Here is a 17,380-nt window from a genome sequence, read left to right as displayed (position 1 = left end):
GCAAATTACAAATATCCATGTAATCATGTTCAAAATAATGCGGAAAAATTACTACATGCATTATTTATCATTTGTTGTGTTGCCATGTCAGAGAGTGCATTGCAACTCAGTATTTAGAAGAGTATTACCTGTAAAATAACTCCACTCTGTACCTTGTGATCCGCCACATGTTAGGGTTCTGCACTGTGCTAACATCCTAATGATTATTATAGAAATAGTACTGATTGTACATACTCTACCACAGGCATCTTAATAATTCATGATTTATCAGAAATCATCAATGATACATTTGGTTGCAAGCCATTGTAAAATATATCAATACTTGGGCAGTTAACAAAGTTCCTTCACTGTATTTTATTTATCAAAGGTGTACTTTGAAGATTTCAAGGAGGCCTTGTTGTCCCTCTTGCAAGAGTTTGGACCTGAAAAATTAACAACAGAACAAGAGCAAGATCAGCATGCTATCTTCAATGCAGGTGTTTAAAGCATTGCTTTGTGACCCATAACATTGTTGCATGTATGGCAGTTTTGCTTTAGATTAGTGGTACAGTGTCCCTCTAATGATTAGAGCGATTGAAACAATTTTACAGTGTTTAGAAAGCAGCTAAATTTGTCTACAAAGTACAGTAAAAGATAAGTGTATAATATTTCATGCATCATTCTGTTACCAGAAAAATGGACTATTACATTTGAATAAAGTAGAGAAAATTCTGAGGGAATTAGAAACAAAAGCTATGCATACACTAACAGGAAGCTACCAAGGAAATGCATGTAGAAACAGTATCTGAACAGTTTAACATTCTTGTGAAAAAATGCTTCTCTTTTGTTGCATGACTTATTTGTCTTGTTGATGAGCTAGACAAACATTTTATTTAGTTAGGGTATGTGTAGAATATTAAAGATTTCATTGCTTTCGTTAATTTTTACCAGCATTCTAACTTTAACAGTTTTAAATGTACAGATCTTGGACATGGGCAACACAGATATTTTCATATTTTAAATTCAAATATCATGACTTTGACAAACCGAAAAAAACAGTCAAGATTTGTCTTTCCTTCTTAGACTTCTTCAGTTCAGAACATGGTGATTCGCAAAGGTCTCCCAGTCACTCAGCTCATCAGACGAGGAAGACACTTGCATGAAATTTCCATTGGGGTTAACAGTCAGTGATTTGGGCCTTGCTCTATCAGTTGCCAAGCAATCAGATCATTGCCAGCTTTCACCTTCATCTCCCTTAAAACGCTCACTTTTGGAGGTAAGTATAGTCAGTATTCTAGTTTTATTTAGTTGCTTATTTATTTTATTTTTCATTCATTTTGGTTCATTTATATATGTTTTCCTAAACAAGTAAAGTTTTCCTTTTCTTTTTGAACAAATGATGTCTTGCAAGGTAGAATGTACATAATTGAGAAAGAATTGTAGACAGAGTAGAATGAGGAAGTTTGCTGCCAGTGTATGTACTAGTGTGATGCTAAGATACAGAGTGACTGTTGTTCTAATAAGTTCATGAAATCTAAAACCTAAAGTTTCATTTACAGAATAATATTTATCTTTCTACTTTTTATAATAACAAATTAGCATCTGGGTGTAGTAATATGCTTTTAAATATAAAATGTGAAATTTCAGTTACTAGTGTAATGATACATCATAGAAAATTCAATCAGTACATTTTGACTTCTGTAAGTGTTAAGTGTTGGAATGTGGAGAGCTAGTATATACAGTATTTACAAACAAGTTATGAACTGAGGATTACGTTTTCATGACCCTTATTAAATAGTGGAAACACTATCCAGGTGATACTAGAGCACACACTGTTTACGAGGTTTAACGTTAGTAGTTTATACTGACAGCAAGAGGTTAGAAACTTGACACATCAACATGTTCATCCAGTTATTAGTTTCATTCTCTTTTTCTACTGTTTCATTATCTCTTTGTTACTTGGATGTTTAAGTCTCTCTCTATACTTGTGACTGGGTTAATTTTAATTATTTGGATGCTGCTAAGTCAAAGTATTCATGAGCTATTAACTCAAAGAAGAAGAATCCTGAAAAGAAAAAGAATCATGAAACATGTATTCTGTAGAATATGACACAATTCAGCTTGACCTATTCTTAAGTCATCCTGGGATAGGTGACAAAAAAGGAGCGAGAGAATGACCTATTGTTCAGAGGGAACAAGGAACAATCCTGGTGGAATTTAAGTTGAGATCATTTGGCTGGAGTGGCCAGTAATATTAAGCCTGATATTATCATCACCGGAAACTTCTGAAGTGTGCATGAGAGTGTTGCTCACTGTGTTGCTACTGCTGCATGATCATGTTAGATAATATTGGAGAAATCAGTTGCTGTTGTGGGTTATATCTTTAAGTTACATTAGTCTCTCACTGAGAAATGTGCATCAGGGAGAAACCCACACCAACATCTGACTTTCATTTGTCCATCCAGTTATTCTCTCTGAGTGACCATAACTCTTCTGCTTTTGTATTATCTGACACTCACATGTAAAATCTGGCCCATACCAATACGCTATTTATTGTCTATTATGCCATTCAAATCTGTGAGAGTGCTATAAAAGCCACACCCTAAAGGATATGCTTACTCATTTTGCATAAGGCATCGTCTGAACTTGATTGATGTTAAGTGAGCTGTGTAACCACAGCAGATGCCATGTAGTTGTGGCTGGTATATTCAGTGATCTGGCTTATGCATAGCTTCAGAGGTCAGCAATAAATACTGCTTGCTTCCCGAACAGGATACAACATAATTCGGCCAGCGTTTTTAGGTTTTCTGGCTGAGCATATACTGGGGTGTTCAGGCTTATGGTTTTATTGTCATTCTTCACTGCTTAGTAGATTTGAGCTGTAAGTTCAACAAAGTGTCAGGCGTTAAAAAAAAGCAGGTGGCGCTTACACTGTGTTATTGCCTTGTAAGAGCATTTGACACAAACACCGAACTATTTTGACTAGAACGTTCTCTGTGGATCAGAAATTTAGTATTGCTTTCCTGGAACCTCATAAGACAAGTCTTCGACAATATTTATCAACTCCTAGTGTCTGCACTGAAACACTCCTAGATTGTACAGCATGTTGTGCGTGTGTTTGTAATGTAGTAAGTGCTGCTTTGGAGCATTGAGAATGAGATTGCAATCTGCTGTGTGTTCTGGAAGACTAGGCGATTTTAGATTAGCATGAAAAAAAACGTACCCTGATATTTGTTAAGAATTAATTGAAGTCGAACGAGACATGTCTGCATGGCCAATACTTAAACCCGCTTCCACACCTACCCGCGTTATAGTAAGATAGCACAGTGTATGATAAGTAGAGCGTGGATAGGTAGTAACACCTACGGTGAGTAATAGACACTCGTCCCCAGGGCCGTGCTTAGGGGCAGGCGGACGAGGCATCTGCCTAGGGCCCCGCGCTTTTGATTGATGTGGTAACTAGGCATATGGAAAACCGTGTGATCGTGGCGTGAGGGCCCCGCACATGCCCTTTGCCTCGGGCCCCGCGGGGGCTAAGAACGGGCCTGCTCGTCCCCCTCCACCACCACCACCACCACCACATCTCACCCTCCCCCTTCTCTCACTCTTTTCTGCCTCTTTAACTCGCTCTGACAGTGGGATGTCACGTGAGAACACCCAAGGATGGTAGGCACATTTAAGTTCACTTTGTTCTGTAAGACACGTTTTGTATTTCCATTGGCAATTGTAAATAATAAAAAGGCTGATATAAAACGTGGCATGGATCGGAACAGAACAACTTAATGACTAAGCGATTTCTCAGCAGTTTCTCCCCGCCTGGTGTCACGCAGTTCAAAGTCGAGAAGACACGCGGGGCTTGCGAAACAGTCTTGATGGCAGGCGTGGTCGTTTGACTGGAGTCTGCAAGCGTGGTATTCAGGTTATCTCAACAGAGCGCATCTCGCCACATTTCCACATTCGTGTCCGGGGAAAAAAAAAACCATCAATTTCTCTGTCTCGCCAACACGTTTGCCAAACGCCGTCACATAGTCGGCAGTGTGCAATGTCTAAGAAAACAGTTTATTCACTGCAGTAGACGGCGGCCATTGCGTGCGGGACACTTAATGATGGCGGGAGGGTGTCTCACCCTGGACATGCACGATTACACAAGACGCAGGCTCTGTCGCAGAGACTAGTTCGACGTCAGCACCTCGATTTAAACAGCTGTCAAATGGCAGTGTAATCGATACAACTTCCTTCGAACCGCTGAGGTGGTGGTGTGGGTTAACTGCTGGCTGTCTTATACAAGAGGGGTTTGTTTTTTTGGAGGGAGGGGGTTACTCTTCGGACGCAGTCTGCGTGCGTGTAAAAACAAGTCTTTTCTCGACAGAAGAGCCCTGATTTATCTCGGGGGAGAGGGGAGGGGCATATCCTCACCTTAGCTGCCTTACAGTCCCTAACTTCTACAGTCAGTGACACTCTTCACAGCTGGGTGAACTTGGGGATGTGGAAGACGCTTCTACGGTCAGTTACCCTCTTTACAGCTCGATGAACTTGGCGATTGGGGGTGGGAGAGTAGACTGCATCACACAGTTATCAAACCCGTTAGAATGAGCGCCTTCGGTTTTGGACGGTGGTGCTACTAGACCGTCCTCTTCCTCTGATGTGTACAGGTAGATGTCAGATCTCAGCATGAGACTGTTGCTTTGTCACCTGGGAAGACCGCGGCCGCTGTGTCAGAATGGAGGCAGGGGCAGTAGGATGTGGTAAAGCGGTTTGTCTTAACGCTGGTCAGTCTGTTTGCGCATTATGTTGATGCGCAGTGCTAAAGAGCCTCTTGCATCTTATCAATGCTTTTATCGCTTGCCTGATAGTTCCACGTTGTACAGTTATTATAAAATCATTTTAGGTTGACATTTTCTTTCCGTCGTCACAAGTTGAAAGTAGCGGTGAGAATTCATGGCGCTGCCTGAGACAGAGCGCCGATGTGTGTGTGCGCGCACGTGCTGTTAGGTTCTTTATAAATTGGTTGCTGCCGTGATCGTTCACGTGACAGGTAAGGTCTTGCTGCTTTTTTCACAGAGGGAAGCTCTGCTCTTTTTTTTTTTTTTTTTTTTTTTTGTAAATTTGCCTCCGCACTCAGACGACTACTTCAAATAATGTAAGTCGGACTTGAAATGCCCGTTTAGCGCGAGATGATGAAAGACATCTTTTACGTTTTAAAAAAGTAGAACGTCTCTCTTTCTCTTTGATCTAAAGCCTCAGGTACAGATACATGATGTGACTGCTTGAGTTGAACTTGAAGTGGACTCAGCGCAAGACGATGAAATACATCTTTTCTGTGCTACCATCCAGAAGATCTGCGATTCGAATTTTTTTTTTTTTTTTGGTCGATTCATTATAGACCCGATCATAACATGGCCTTGTTTTGTTTCACGACGTTTTCGCACCTTAACTGTTTTGTTAGATATCTTGATATTACTGTATTAAACGTCGTAATGAGCGTGTACTGTGCAGTGTATTACTGTATTGCGATATTCTTTCGTCATTAGGCTCCATGTTATTATTCGAGCTGTGCTCGTCACCTTAATGTTGAGGCCACGTGGCCTGTCAGTTCTTTTAAAAAATCGTTCTTTCTCTTCTGTCACTATGTTTCACAATAATGCGCCCGCTCAGAGAGAGAGAGAGCGCAGTGGTGCCACGTGACAATATTTCAGTTGTTGCCGGTGACGGGCGCAGTGTTCAGCCATGCTTGTTTGGTCGCGCCCACGCTCAGAGTGCTGCAAGTGAGTATTGCAAAGATGGCGAAAGAAGGTTGGTGTGTGGTTGTTGTGGTGGAGGAGGGGGGGCGGCTTTGGGCTGGCAGCAGTTGTCGTCTAGGGACTTCAGCACTGGTCTTGCGAGATTGTCGGTGGTATCGCGTGGCTCGGTCCTTTTGGTCGAGCGCCAGTCCCCCAGATCGATTTGTTATTACTAAGGAATTACCCCCCTCGGTGATAATTTGCACACTCGGTTGGTTTCTACCTGGAGCGGATACCTACTGCTGCAGACTTGACAGCATCATCTTCCACTTGATAGTCAGCCTCGGGCCTGCCTCTCCACAGCCAGCTGTTGTTGTTTTTTTTTTTTGTTGTTGTTGTTGTTGTTTTTTCCTTTCGTTTCACTCCCGCGTGTTATACGAACGGCGTTTCTATGTCATCAGCTGAAGGGGTGACGAACTTGGACTTACCCCGTGTTATATAAGGTTAAGATGACGGTCACCCAATGGGAGGCCAGGATCGGTAGGGTGTGTACACACTGCGTGCACCCTCTGAACGTCCCGTGCGCATGCCCAGAGCGCAGTAGGCTGATAACACGACACGTGTTGCGTTCACACTTGACTTGCCTGCTGGCGTGTGAGTAAGGTACTCTATTCAGCTTTGTGTACAGAGGGTGTAGACGTGTTTGCGTGCGCGCGCGAGGTATGGAGAGAGAATTATAGGTCAGATGAGTGACTAATACTCAGTGTGATATGTTTACCTGTGTGTACTCGTCTGTTCGGGCCTCAAGGCTACATCCTGTTCTTTCAGCGAAGCGTGAGCTTAACGAAGCAATCGTTGTTACTGTTATCTTCATAAACATTTCACTAGTCCAAGATGACGTTTAGTGCTTTGAACTGATTACAGTATATTAGTTTCCGTCATTATATCTTGTCCCGTAAGATGATACAAGACAGTCGTGTGAATTCTTTGTAAACCAGGCCATCAGTGATAGTAGTAAGAGGTGTGTGTGTGTGTGTTTCCTTGCTGCGTTCGTTTATATCACGAGACGATGACGCTGTACGCACCTCATCAACACATATTAGCACTAAGGAGAATCGTGTAGAATATCGTGATTAAATAACATTATTAAATAATAAATATATAACATCGCCGATGAGGGGATGGCGAGTCCCTACGGTTGTCAAAACAGAAGGTTAACAGCTTCGGTAGCACGCTCAGTCCCGCTGGCTGGGCGGTTAGATTATCGAGTATCTCCCCGCCCCTCCCTTACCTTTCAACTAAGATGAAGGAATTGCGCGTGACAGCCTGCTGTGTTACCAGACATCAGGTGACGCCACAGCTGCTAGGCGGGAAGTCGATTTCCGCATGCTTCTACAAACCATGGCAACAAATGGCCAAGCTACTCCTCCGTTAACGTAGCCTCAAGCTGTGTGATGCAAGTGTCGTCCTAAAGTCGTGATGGGATCCATTCGCCGCCATTTCTTTATGTCCGGCAAGATGTTCAAGCCGTCTCCAAAACCGCAGATTCTACACGCACGCGAGAGGACGCACACACACACACACATTCCCCTCTCCCCATCCAACTTTCGCACCTGGATTTTATTGTGTGGGACATTTTACTGCCCGTTTTCTGTCGGTCATGTACATGGACCAGTGGGTCCATGTGATTTACCGCCCACGGCTTTCTTTCCGGTTGATTCTGTTTCCAAGACAGCGATACGGTTTCGGAACAATGTTAATCTCGGGTACCACGTCTTACTGTGCAGCATATGTGTATATATGTATATGTATGTTTGTGTGGGTTTTTTTGATTTTTTTCATTCGATCGCTTTTTTTTTCAAGAAGAAACAGATGGCACGGATTTCATGCCCTTAATCTTCTATATTTCCCGATTCTTTCTCTCTCTTGCTCGCTCGCTTTTAATTGTTTTTGTGTTCTTCTGTGTATGTGTGCGAGCGCTCCATTATTTGTTTCTTCATAAATGTCTTTGTGGTTTTCTTGATTTTTCTTTCTTTTTTTTTTCTTCTCGAATACAGATTGCTGCATGGGTGTAAATGAAGACTACTCATTTAACCCAAGTTCTCTTTCGTCGCATCAGGCATTTGTGCTCCCCTTTTGATCACAAAAAGTGACAATGAACTAGCAGAGCTTAAGAGTATGCTATAAGAAGTGAAGCGTGTATGGTGGCCAGTCTGGGAGAGAGGGGGGAAAGTTGGACTATTGCCACCAGATGGCGCGTTTCAGGACTGTTTGTCGTGGCCGTCCGAGCTTGATGCGGACCGTGTTCTTCGCAGCATTCCTGTACCTCCTCAGCATTTTGTACATCAACAGCAACTACCTGCGAGCTCACTGGTCGTCGAGGAGCAGTGGCATGGGCCAATCGTACTCGGAGGATCTGCCTGCGGACTTCTGGAGTAGGCCACCACATCAGGGCGCCCGCACCTGCCGACCCCGCTCCAACTTCGTCTTCATCAAGTGCATGAAATGCGCGTCGGAGACGATGGCATCCGTGCTGAGGCGCTACACCTATCGGAGAAACCTGTCGGCTGTACTTCCGGTGGGGAAACGCCTATACCTGGGTTGGCCGTACACCATGACGTCAGACGACTTCCGGCCGTCGCGGCGCGGGTACAACGCCCTTATCGAGCACGCCATCTACAACAGCAGTAGCATGCGCGCTCTCATGCCCCCGGACACGGTCTTCATCACCATGATTCGGGAGCCCTTCCAGCACTTCGTGTCCGTCCTCAACTACTTCAACGTCTTCAACCTCAGCAACACCAGGGTGCGACAGGGCATTGCCGCCGTTCGAGACTACCTCCGCCATATCGAGGAGTATGATGCTGTGTACAAAAGCGCGCAAGCCGCGCCCAAGCGCTACTGCATCCCCGACGACTTCTCCATCACCAAGAACTTGCTGTCGCACTGTCTGGGCATGCCCACTGGCTTCCCTCTCGGCATGGCCAACATCACCGGCAACCCCGAGGCAGTTGGACAGTACATCCAGGACCTGGACGCGGAGTTCTCCCTCGTCATGATTATGGAGTACTTCGACGAATCGCTGGTCCTCCTGCGCCGCCTGATGTGCTGGGACACCAAAGACATTCTCTACCGCACAGTCAACGTCGGCTCGTACCAGAAGAACTTCACCGTCGCGGCCCTCTCGTCGGAGGAGGCGTCCGTCCACCGGAACTGGTGCCAGGTGGACATACGTCTGTACGAGCACTTCAACAGAAGTTTCTGGAAGAAAATCCGGCAGCAAGGAGCGGACTTTGTGCACGAGGTTGTGTACTTCAAGCAGGTGTTGCAAGCCGTTAAGTCTTTCTGCGACAAGAAAGCCTCTTACGGCGATAGTCGCATTGAGTTTCCTGAGTCCCGCTGGTCCCTGCCTTTCATGTCTTGGCCGAAGAGTGCCGCCAGTTTGTTAGCGACCAGTTTGACTTTTTTAACGGTTTAAAGCAGCGATATGAGAAGACTGAGGGTCAAGTTTGGTTGAACCAGACTAGCAGCAGTTTCACTCAGCGAAAATATCGTCCTTTGTGTTGAAGACTACAAACTCGGGGGTAATATATGGCTTAGGTGAATTGCGATCACTTGAAAAACGATTTGAAATGTTTGGAGTCACAAATAAGTTTATTTACGTTTCACTGTTGTTAAACTGACGCTGGGGCGTTTTGTCACGGACATGTATACAGAACCGGTTGATATTTGAGTGCATAAACGTGATGTAAGATGTGGTGTAACCGTTTCAAATTAGGCAAGACAAGCCTGCGATCAGAAATGTATGAGAGTTGTCTTTATTCGAAAAAATCCTTGCTGACACACATTCATGCACGCATACAACATGCACGTGCATGAGTTGGAGTAGGAGTGTCTTTGAGGGACTGTTGACGTCTTCGGCGACACCTTTAGCAGTTGACCTAGCCTTATATGCAGTGCCAATTTTCAGCAGGATCGTTTCTGCATTGACCTCATAGCTATTGCTTTGATGTGAACGGGGTATGGTGTTGGGGTGGTTATTCTATAAATCGAGGGGCGACTCCACAAAGCCGAGACCTGACTTTTTTTTTCTCTCTCAACAGTATAGAGCAGTCGTAAGGGAGCTGTATTCACTAGACAGTTGGGTGCGGAAAGACGGTTGTGCTTTGCCGGAACAAAACTCAAGTGGAAATCTTCCGCAGGCCCGTGGCTGGATACAAAGAGAGTTGGTGAAAGGGTGGGGTGGGGCTGTAAATGCGACGTGAAGGAAAGGACGACTGACTGAGCTGCTGGTCTCAGCCGTACACCCCAGAGAGAACGCGGAGGAAAACTTTAATGTCCGACCTGTTGCTCCAGTGTTTGTGTCCTTGGCGACACCTGGTTTACGTACACAAGATCTGACGACCCGTTTTTGCTGCATACACCCTGAACTCTTATTCATGCATGTGACCCCGTTTTTCTTTTGTGGGAGATTTATGGAAAGTGCATAATTATATTTTAAAACTACAATTTTTTCTCTTCAATGTCTGGAGTGACAGAATTTTGCTAGCAGCTACATAACCACTCAGGTCACACATTTCTGATTAAAGTATCACATTTGGTAGCTTGCAGTGGCTCAGGTCTTGAGCTTGTGCAAGTAAGGTGGCGGGTGAAAGCACATTTTCCTGTTCATATTTGTATAACTTGCTTATTGAGTTTCCTTGGCTACTGGCGACATATGTATTTCAAGATCACGATGTAAGCACCAAACATGAAATTATGAAAAACAATAAATGTGAAGGTGAACTAACCTTAAAGGCCGTTTAATATAGAATCAATATGAACAAACTTCTGGAGGTTATTTGAAAACGTTGCCACACTGTGTCCAGCGTTGGTCCATTCGTAAGGGTTAAGAACGGCCTTAACTGTATTTGATTGAAACTTTGTGGTTTGGTTGGCTGTGGCTTGCGTTTCCCGATGAATGTCGATGGGGCAAGCGCTTGCATGCACTCCGTTAAAGGGATGATGTCGGCAAACAGTATGAGGATTAGTATTTTATTTATTTAGGTTGAAGCCAAGGGCTTTGGTACTGCTAGTCTCCAAGCGTTCGGTTTCGCCCAGAACCTGTGGGAAGGATCATAAGCTTTAAAACCGTCAGGAAATCTCCCATAGTTAACCTAGTTTACCCTCAGCTGTTAAAATGCACCAAAACTTTTGATAAATAAATAGTATGCAAATCCCCGAGAGATAACTTATGTGATCTGATACACAGCACCTCAGGTTACACACAGTGTCCGACCAGTCAGACCTTAAAGAATGTAGGAGCTCGGGCATGAAATGCAGCGAAGTGTCAAATGGAATATCTCGCCAACGTTCCAGATTTGTAATTTGGTGTAAACGCTTTACACTGGTTTGTTTTTTGTTGTTTTTTCCTGGTTATTTTTGATAATGATGTTACTTCCGTGATGTAACAGATCTCTTGGAAACTTTCTTCTCCATGTTTCGTTTCTCTTCTAGTTTTCTTTCTACGACCTTTGAATTGAACAACAGGTTTCGGTTCGTTAATGCCGGGCTCTTTCCGTGGTGAACTGTGCGGAAGTGAATCCTGTAGGCTTTTCCCTTATTCCTTTCGTTTTTGCCCTCTACCAGTCTTCATCTTGCTAGGACCTTTGACCTGACCAACAGCTTCACGGGTTCCGATTGTCAAAGACGTTCTTATGGTCTTCCTTTTCTGACGACGGCCGACGCTGCTCGTTGTCGACAGTGAGGTCACATGGGCTCCAAGAAGCCAGACACTTGATGATGGCCGCAGAGTTTCATGGATGCGTGTTCAAATTGGTGAGAACGCGATAGAATCGACAGAACATTGCCCGCTTTATCCTCCCAGAAAGAACTTTCCCCGACCTCTTAATCAAACAGCCTAGAGTGTACTCCAAACTGGTCAGACTGGTTTATGATTCACACACAACGCTTGTCGCAAATAATGAACGAAGTTGATATGGTAATCGCTTAAAAATCTGCTTTCAATCCCAAAATAGTGTTTTGTTAAGGAAAAAAAAAAAAAAAACTACACTCCGGAAACGATGACATCTAGGAGAAAGCATGGTCAACTTTACACGCAGTCAGCTTCTTTCCCCATTGGGCTTCTTGCTGGTGATGTCCATTAGTAAAATAAAACTTAGCAAAGCCAGCATGCTTTGGTGTGGCTATACAAATATCCTTAAATTAGGTTAATATTTTTTTAAAGTGAAAATCTGAAGTTTTCTACTATAAGAGTTGCATTTTTGGGGACATCCATGATCAGAGTGTTTCTGTGGGCTGCAGTATACAGCGTTGTCGTGTGTTTTATGTGTAACGATTAAAGAATGCATAATTTAAGAACTTTGCCTACTGGATTTTGTCTTATGGTTTTACCTGCTTTTGAACTTGTCAGATTTGCGTGGCTAGAAAAAAATTTGCCAGAGGCACTGACGCAGCAACTTGCTGTGAGAACGGGGATAACATCACGAATATATTTTTACCTTCACATCTTTACTAAACGCTTTCGTGTGTGTTTAATATTTTTTTATCTCCTATAAATGGCGATATTGTTTTTATTGCCATTGTGAGTCAGAGGCAATGACTATGTTTAGAATTCTTTTATTGATTGACGATGATTGTAATAATGATAATAATGGCAGTGTGCAGTCAAAACAGGGCGATGTGTGAATCTAGGTAAACGCATAATATATTATGTTGCATAGTGTGCTTAAAAAAAACTTCAGGAAAATTACCAAAAGTGAAATGCTAAATTTTGTCTTGGTTTAAACACGAAATATTGCAAACACCAGTTTAGTGCATGAATACATTATAGTGTGACTTATTGGGGAGGTACAGACCGTTGGGCGTGAAGCCTCATCACAGCCTTTTGAAATGCTGTCGCCATAAACATGGATCATGTGAGTAGGTGAAAGTCAACGGGACAGGTTTGTCCTCGGGTCAAGGGTGTATTTGTGGGTGGTGTCAATGTGCGCTAGGACGGTAACTGTTCTGACTGTTGGTGAGCATGGCAATGGTGAAAGACGATGTACTTCTTAATAAAGAAAAAGAAAAAATACATTTGAGTCAAGTTTTTTACAGGCTTATGTGTTTATATGAAAGCCATATTGATACATAATTAAAATGGCTTAATGTTCTGCTTTGTATTTGCACTCATATATATATATACACACACACGACAGTTGAGCGGTTGTGTGGGTCCAACGTGCGCACATAGATGCATGTGCGGTATGTTCATATACATGCATACATTAACATATAATTTAGACACACCTGCATTACCTAACTAAGCTCGATGTGAAATGAAAAGCAAGTAAACCAAAAAGTGCAAAACATAAGCGAATAAACATCTGAAAATGCCGCAGAATACAAAGATCTCAGGACCGAGACCAGGAGGAGGAGAGGGTGTAAGGGAGTTCTTTCATAAATGTAAAGAAGAAAAATTGCGAGCTTGATGAGCGGATGCGACATTGGCAGTCAATGGCCAAGTCACTGACTTCAAAACATTGAAATCTGATGAAAGGAATGGAGAATTTCCCAGCATGCAAGCCTACTCACACAGACATGCAAATCAGACAGCGCACAGACTGAGGCCACTGTTCATCAAGCCTAAAATTCTTAAACGTTTTGTTGAGATTTATATAAGGCACATAAGTACTTGATCTTTTTCAGGATGAGTGCCTTTCCTTAGCCTCCGTGCAGCTTGACAGTCATTGGACAAAAATGCGAATGAATCGTTGAGGCGGCGGGTCCTGACGTCCAGTCCGCACAGAAGGCTTTTATGGAATACCTGGCGTGACATAAATCACTTAACCGTAATAAAACCTTCATCCGACGTTTTCCTTTTTCACTTTCGTGAAGCAAGTATGTCATTTTCATTGGTAGACATTGTTTACTTCATACTCAAGAAGCTGTGTGGTTTTTAGCAGTAGACATTGTTTACTCAAACCGCCATACTCAAGGAAGTGAAAACGCGTTGAGAAAAGATAAACATCGTTAAATCCATCTTTATGCTTCGCACACAATATATATACACACTGATAGTTCTACGCTTGTATTATGAGTCTTTAACATTCCAGAACAGGGTGACAATTTACATGATTTGTCGGTAAAGCGGTAATTACTCCGAACAATTGTTAATAAATTACTCCGAGCAATTTCACGTAATAATATATATATAGGAGCTTGCTGGATTTCTCTCCCTCTCTCGCACGCATGAGCAACATGGCATTTGACACTTACAGTTATTGACCTCATTTGACACAGAAGATTCAAGCATAGTATTAACAAAGGCAAGCATCGTGTGTGTGTTTGAGAAAGAAAGAGAAACGTGGCATTTGACAGTTTTAATGCTACTGACCATCATAAGTCAAGCATCATTGTGTGTGTGTGAAAAGAGAGCATTAATCGCTGCTTCCAGCAGACTGGCCTCAACATGAGTCGACCCCCACGGGTCTAACGTACGCAACGGAACAATGGAACACTCCCGGGACTATACATAAAAGTGTCATGGAAAAACCGTTCGGCATAAATCGGGCGTCGTCGCAATTTTTGAATTTTTTTTCTGTTTTCGGACTTCAACAAGAGAGAAAAATTGATGCCATCCGCTTTATATCTCAGGGCTTTCCGTTCGACACGTGGCACTTCTTATACAGCTCCATACGTTGGCCGTTGTCCCCGTTTCATACATTAATTTCAGGAAGTCTTCAGGAGGTGACGTTCTTTCCAGGCTTGGTCGTGCCTGCTTGCAATGTGAGACACAGTGCAGCTTTCTTTCCTTCCTTTCTTTCTTTTCTCGTTCTCTTTCCCCCTCCCCTCCTTTTCTTCGATGATGAATTGAACGCCTTTCGCGTCCAGCAACGTAGCCTCTTGTTTACTTTGACGGACTTAATCACGTTACACCCACTTATACTATTGATCCGTGGGAGGGCAACAAGTGACAGGTCCATCTGTTTCACTTTGAGCTGTATTATAGACATCCACGGGACGAGGGCGCAGCTATTAAAATTGTTACAGCTTGCGTCCTAAGGAGTCTCACCTTTGCACGGGGTACTCGTAGAGGTTTTCTCCTCAGCCTGTTGTTGCCAGATAAAGATGACGAGCCGGAGGCTGGCGAATCTTGTTTTTGTCCTCAACCTCGCTTTACTGTCTCTGTACCTTGGAGGTTGGTTTTACCTTGCCTTTCAAAGTTTTACCGCGGAAAGAAGCAGTCCTAATGTTTCGGAAAAGAGTTTGACGGATGCCAGAACGACTTTACGGGAAGACTGAAGGAGGTGACACTGAGGGACTTGAGTCTTCCTGGCTGGGGAAGCTCATTAGAGGCATCTGTACTGCCACGGTCAATCCTGTCGTAGAGGATGTGATTATCTGTGATCCAGCATGTAGCGACTGTCGTGGTGTAGTGTCGACTGATGTCTGTTAACGACCTCGCCGCTGCCTGCAGCCTGCAAGTTCGCCTCCCAAGAACAATGATCCCACGCTGGACAGCGGCTACTTGCAGTGATGACAGCCTCTGATCTCCTTCATGCCTGCTGATGGTCCACAACCTCTTGTCTCGATGCGCCTCTAGGTTGGCTGGGCGAGCGGTACCTCTTGGATTTCCTCCCACAGCAAGATTCAGTGACTCGCACAAGCGTCCTGACTACGATGACGACGACTCCCCTCAAAACTTTATTCAGCAACAGTAGTCATGTGCGCGATAACTAGTCAGGTGGTGTCATTTCTCACTGCACGTTTCAGACCAGTCGTTCACACCCGCCCAGTAATCTGGAAGGACTGCGATGCCTCCTGTGAAAACTTGTACTCTCCTCCCTGCCTGTGTTAAACGTGTATGAATGATCATGTAGCTGGATGGAGACATTGAACGCTTGAACAAAGAACGATTGAAATCAAAGAGAAGTTTTATGTCAGACACAATCACATTCACACTTATCTTGTCTACTCTGGCCGAAGTAATTATTTAGGGTGGTGACAAAACAAAAGCAAGACACGAAGCGTGACTTCGCCTGTTCGGTGCATGAAGGCGTCAGACGGTGTCTGCCTGTGTCAGGTCTTCCACTTTAGTCTTTGCGCCGGTGGAGAGAACATTTGTCGGTTGTGACCATCGTCAACACTTTTCTTCCTGAGTGACAGGAACCGGACGGAAGGAGTGGAGCGGTTTGAAAGAATAAAGCTGTTTTCACTCATTTGACCCGTTATGTGTAGTAACTTTGTCCTGTGAACAGCATGTTGTTAACCTGCACGACCGTCAGTCCAATTTAATAATTGAAGGGTTCTTAATAAATAGTTAGATGAAAACAACAATAAACTGACAATTTTTTTGTGTTTGTGCGATATATTTTATGTATTTAAACAATATACAGACTCCTCGCAATGTTAGGAAAATTGCGTTTCTCTTTCGTGCGTGTGCGCGCGCGCTCGCCAGCTTGTGAGTACTGGTCTTAAAAAAAAATTTATAATTTAAGTATTTATTGGTTGCTCTCTATATATAATATTTTTTTGGCATGCACATAACAGCGAAATTGAAAGGCAGTATGCAAAATATCACTACGCACTTCTCTGTTTGCTCAAAGATTCGTTTCTTTAATAAAAAAAAAAAATTGTGCAACAGCTTTGTGGACATTTATTAACGTATATCTTGCAACGATGCGTACAAGGCTCTCTGTCCGCCACCTTTTATTTCGGAGTCAATGTCTGGTGCTGCAAACACGCATCTTTCATGGTACTTTCCCCAAGTCAGACAAAGTTGTTGGAGCTGTTGCTTTCTTCGACACGGTGACTTTCATACCGACGATGTATTGTTGGGAAAAGCTGATCAAACATGAACATTGATCTGAAAGTTTGAAAAGAAATGTTACCGCATACACTTCAGTTTGCTGTCAACACGAAATTCTCTCTTTCTGTTCGTCTTTTCAGCTTATAGACATTTACCATCTGGAAAACAAACAGCACTTACTTTTGTCCTGCTCTCTTTTTTTAAAATTTACCGTGGCAACAGCTTTTAGCACATCAAAGAGCTTTTCCACTTGGCTAACAGACCGAACCCCCAGCGTAACGATTTGACCACCGACAAGTGTGACTGTGCATGTGCCATGGGATGGAGACAAGTGTTGTGTGTGGCTGTTAAAAGATAACCGTGGATTACAAAGACGGTTTTACGCTTGAGATGTTGAAGTGTGTCAGATAAAAACGAATGTAGAGCAATGTCGCTTCAAGGGCGCTGAAGAGGGGCGACTGCGAACATTACAAGCTCATTCGCTGTTTTCATGAACAGGGAGGATATGTGCCCTGTCTTCTATCATGGTCCGACTGTTGCTGCTGCTGACGACGGTTTAACTCCCTCACTCCCCTCTTCATCCCCTCTCTTTCGTTTACGTCACGCTGTGGGATGGCCGCTCCATGTTCATTAGTTCATTCTTCACAGCCATTTAAAAATATTGTTGTCATCATACAATCATAGGATCATTGTTAGATACTGATGGACTGACTGGTGTGAGCGATGTCGATGCTGTCTTTCACTGTGCTTCTTGTCCTGCTATTAAATGCGACATCGTTTGCTAAAGATAGCGTCTACAGTGTGGTGCGCAGAAACAAGTGTTTGGGGTAGGGGGTGTTTATGTTGCATTTTTATGGCAAGCACTTTGAATGGACCCATTCATCCCAAG

General features: G+C 43.6%; 1 protein-coding gene across 5 annotated transcripts; it reads left to right on the top strand.

Annotated features, from left to right (window-relative positions):
* Nucleotides 1-1,116: 1,116 nt before the first annotated feature.
* On the top strand, nucleotides 1,117-12,772 carry LOC112570144 (galactosylceramide sulfotransferase-like). Of its 5 annotated transcripts, none has more exons than XM_025248428.1 (2): nucleotides 1,117-1,255; nucleotides 7,757-11,321. In XM_025248428.1, the coding sequence occupies exon 2, from the start codon at nucleotides 7,951-7,953 to the stop codon at nucleotides 9,175-9,177; it is 1,227 nt and encodes a 408-aa protein (XP_025104213.1). In that variant the 5' UTR covers nucleotides 1,117-1,255; nucleotides 7,757-7,950; the 3' UTR covers nucleotides 9,178-11,321. The 5 variants fall into 5 exon arrangements, 4 of the variants coding, with proteins under 4 accessions (XP_025104213.1, XP_025104214.1, XP_025104216.1 ...); XR_003100592.1 differs by lacking the exon at nucleotides 7,757-11,321 and adding an exon at nucleotides 11,328-12,772 and having other exon boundaries at nucleotides 1,119-1,255; XM_025248429.1 differs by lacking the exon at nucleotides 1,117-1,255 and adding an exon at nucleotides 5,062-5,744.
* The last annotated feature ends 4,608 nt before the right edge of the window (nucleotides 12,773-17,380 follow it).

The sequence above is a fragment of the Pomacea canaliculata genome, linkage group LG8, assembly GCF_003073045.1.
Source record: "Pomacea canaliculata isolate SZHN2017 linkage group LG8, ASM307304v1, whole genome shotgun sequence".
Classification (NCBI taxonomy): Eukaryota; Metazoa; Mollusca; class Gastropoda; order Architaenioglossa; family Ampullariidae; genus Pomacea; species Pomacea canaliculata.
The sequence above is the reverse complement of the archived record's forward strand: the minus strand, read 5'-3'. Positions and strand labels throughout refer to the sequence as shown.

Bases quoted from the DNA above. Each gene is read 5' to 3' on its own strand.
- LOC112570144 (XM_025248428.1), top strand. From the start codon at position 7,951: ATGGCGCGTTTCAGGACTGTTTGTCGTGGCCGTCCGAGCTTGATGCGG.